We start from the raw sequence: 3564 nt of genomic DNA, 5'->3' as shown, positions 1-3564 counted from the left end.
ACGTCCAACCGTCTCACAACCGTAGATCCCGTGTAACCATGCCAGCCCAGGATCTCCACATTCGGCTTCTTCACCTGTGGGATCGTCTGAGAGGGGGGTTGTTGTCTGTAATAAAGCCATTTTGTGGGGAAAAAATGATTCTGATTGGCTGGGCCTGGCTCCCCAGTGGGTGGGCCTGGCTGCCAACCCAGGGTTGCACCACTGCCCAGTCATGTGAAATCCATAGATTAGGGCGAAATAAATGTATTTCAATTGACTGATTTCCTTATATGAACTGTAAAACCCAGTAAAATCTTTGCAATTGTTGCATGCTGCGTTTATATATATTTTTTCGGTATATTTAGCAGATGTTATTGCGGGTGTAGCGAAATGCTTGTCATATAGTACGTTTAGAAAATTCGTAACATACTGTACATTTTACAAATTCAAAACATATAATAAGAATTATAATTCGTAACATATCATACGAAATGGGGATGAATCGACAATTGAATACATAACGTTACCATACGAAACGTAACATATACTAAATGGTGTGTCTCGGATTTACATAAATAATAATACGAAATGCTCTGAGACCAGGCTCTCAGACATCGTCTCTTGGAAACACAGGCTAAAACACACAATCAGATGGGCGTTGCCTGCACGCTTTAAATTCTCGTGGCCCTTGCGCAGTTACGCTACTTCCCCACCCTGTTCTCCAGCAGCTCTCAGTTCGGTAAGTAACACTTTTTCGCTTATTCTATACAGTAGCGTCCATCGTTTAACGGACAAGGTTATCTACTGTAATAAACAGGTCGCAAATAACTTTAACTGTTTCGGGTTTATAAAGTGTGCCTAGCTAATGATCTTTCTCGTCACTGGCAAACTTGTTGGCTTAAATGTTCGTCAGTCTTTGCTTGCTTTGATTCAAAAATCTGTAATTCTATGGTTTGTTATGCAGTTTTATGGGCCATACTATTTACTGATTAACATAATGTAGTATCTCTATAGTCTAACCTTTTCATGTTTCATTGACGCAATGTTTTTGTTTTAGAACTCTTTTGAACTACAAATGTTATTCTCAGCTTGTTCGAGTCATTCTATAGGCATTATTACTCCAATTTTCAACAGCCTGATTTCATTACACTGAACAGTTGCAAAACCAGAGGTTAAAGGACAGTCTACACAGTTAGATATGCTGGCTGTTCCCAAAGAAATGGGGTAGGCACTAAAAGAAAGAGGGGTCGACAGTAGAGGGAATGTGTGATAAGGAATGGAACAACTTTACAGCAGCCAAGGAATGTGATTACAGAGCCAAAGAAGGCCAACTCTTATCCTCTCTAAAAGTGCATTGTTTGTTTGCATAAAATACTAATTGTGGGGTAGTTATTATCTGTCTAATAGAGCTGAGAAGTAGTGATTTAATGGAACTGGCCTGAGTTGGGTTTGAGCCAGCAGCCTGGCTGTTGCAGGATCTCCAGTGTGTAAGTGTACTTAGATACAGGGACTACAGTAGTACACCCACCCTAAATTACATAATCTCTCTCCCCTCCTCAGTGTGTCAATATCTGCAGCCATGCCATCTGAGTTGGAGCGTTCCATGGAGTCCCTGATCATGGTGTTCCATCTCTATTCTGAAAAGGATGGTGATGGCAACACACTGAGCAAGAAGGAGCTCAAAGAGCTGATGAAGACAGAACTGGCCAGCTTCCTGAAGGTAACACTGACATCTCTCTCTATGTCCCTCTACACTTTCTCTCTGTTGCTCATCTCACGCTCTTTCCCTCTCGTTCTGATCTCTCTCTCACTTTATTAAAGAGTATCCAAAGTCAATCTAACCCCCGCCCTCTCCCCTCTCCCCTCTCTCCTTCTCCCCATCTCTCTCTTACTCATTCTCTTCATCTCCTCCATCTCTCAGTCCCAGAAGGACCCAGCCGCCATAGACACGATCATGAAGGATCTGGACCAGAATGGTGATGGGAAGGTAAACTTTGAGGAGTTTGTCTCTCTGGTGGTGGGCCTCTCCATTGCCTGTGAACAGCTCTATCAGCTCCACACCCAGAAGGCTTCTGCCAAGAAGTGAAGGAGGACAGGACAAGGAGAAAGAGAAGCAGAGATGGATGCTTTTCTATATGTCAAATAAGTCACTTTATAAGAAGTCTTACTGTTGTGAATAAACACTGGCTTTCCCACTCTCTCTGTTTGTCACATGTGTCTGTGTGTCTTGTATTTGGCCTGTAAGTGTAAAACAGAATAGACAATACCAGTCACTTCTTACTAGTTCAGTATTGACACAACCTCTTAGTAAAACTTAGAACAAAGCCTTTCTAGTTCCTATGTTAAAACCACTATAATTACCAACTGATTAAATCAATGTTTCAACGTCATTTGTTAACCTATTGTGATGTGGGTTTGCAAAAAGTCATTGAGGGTGACATTCCAACCACAGGATTATGTCATCATGTTAACCAATTTTCAACATAGAAAAACCTTATATAAATATGTTGACTTTATTACTTTGAATCAACGTCAGCTCTTCAACATATCAACTAAGAAAATACACTAGGATGGGCAGCACATACTGGATGGAGAGTTTAATTATCTACAGCTATCGCTTTGGGCACCCATTCAGGGTTCTAACCAAGCCCTGCTTAGTTTTGTCACTGACTTACCATTGTGCTATCTTGAGCATGATTGTTGGGAAATTTCCACTAAATAGATTCACGAATGCCATTTAAGTCATTCCAATGGGTAGATTTAACAGCAAATGAAATGTAACCATACTTTATCAACCTTATTTGCTTATATAGAATTGGGAAGTCATCAACAGCTGTTTAAATTCAGCCCAGTATTCTACTAAAAATAGACAATACATATAGGCCTAGACTTAGGCCTATATATAAGTTAATAAAGATGTCAGATTCATGTCTCCATGTTAACCAACAATCCAAGTTGAAGAATAGGACTAAATCAAACTATTTAAAAAAACAAAGTTTGATTTGATTTAGTGCTAATTAACTTAGATTTTTGGTTGAAATGGAGACATGAATCCAACATATAAATTAATTTGTAGACACTGTAATTGAAGCCAGACTCTATGGCACAGATGATACTATCCAATTAGAAGATGCATCTCCCTCAAATGTTAATATTTGGTTCCATTGACAACCAAGCACAATTCAACATCACTTTTGCAATACAGTAAATGGCCTAACTTGTCAACAAGATAAATTATATGTTGGATTCACATCTCCATCTCAACCATTAATACAAGTTAAAGACTATGATTAAGGCTGTGTCTCAGATGGAACTATTCAAGCAGCAGTTCCATGTCCTTTAAATGTTATTATTGGGTTGCATTGTCAACCAAAAACTATTCAATATTACTTTTGTAATACAGTAAATCACCTAAAGTTAAGGCTTTCATACAAACTAATGTATATAATTGCAATGTAACAGTATTTAACTTAAGTAATGATTAACCCACATCCATTTCCACATTTTGAGTTTACAGTAACAAATGTCTTATGTAATCACAGAAAGCATGCATGTTCAAGAGCAGAGATCACCAGAGTGTGGAGA

The 3564-nt window shown here is 39.1% G+C and overlaps 1 protein-coding gene across 1 annotated transcript; it reads left to right on the top strand.

The window, feature by feature from the left end:
- Nucleotides 1–588: 588 nt before the first annotated feature.
- LOC109885937 (protein S100-A1-like) lies at nucleotides 589–2179 on the top strand. Its single transcript, XM_020477719.2, has 3 exons — nucleotides 589–718; nucleotides 1540–1699; nucleotides 1901–2179. Exons 2-3 carry the CDS (start codon nucleotides 1559–1561, stop codon nucleotides 2063–2065), a joined length of 306 nt encoding a protein of 101 aa, XP_020333308.1. The 5' UTR covers nucleotides 589–718; nucleotides 1540–1558; the 3' UTR covers nucleotides 2066–2179.
- Nucleotides 2180–3564: the final 1385 nt, after the last annotated feature.

Source organism: Oncorhynchus kisutch, linkage group LG13 (genome assembly GCF_002021735.2).
Source record: "Oncorhynchus kisutch isolate 150728-3 linkage group LG13, Okis_V2, whole genome shotgun sequence".
Taxonomy (NCBI): Eukaryota; Metazoa; Chordata; class Actinopteri; order Salmoniformes; family Salmonidae; genus Oncorhynchus; species Oncorhynchus kisutch.
This window is presented reverse-complemented; position numbering and strand designations above follow the sequence as displayed.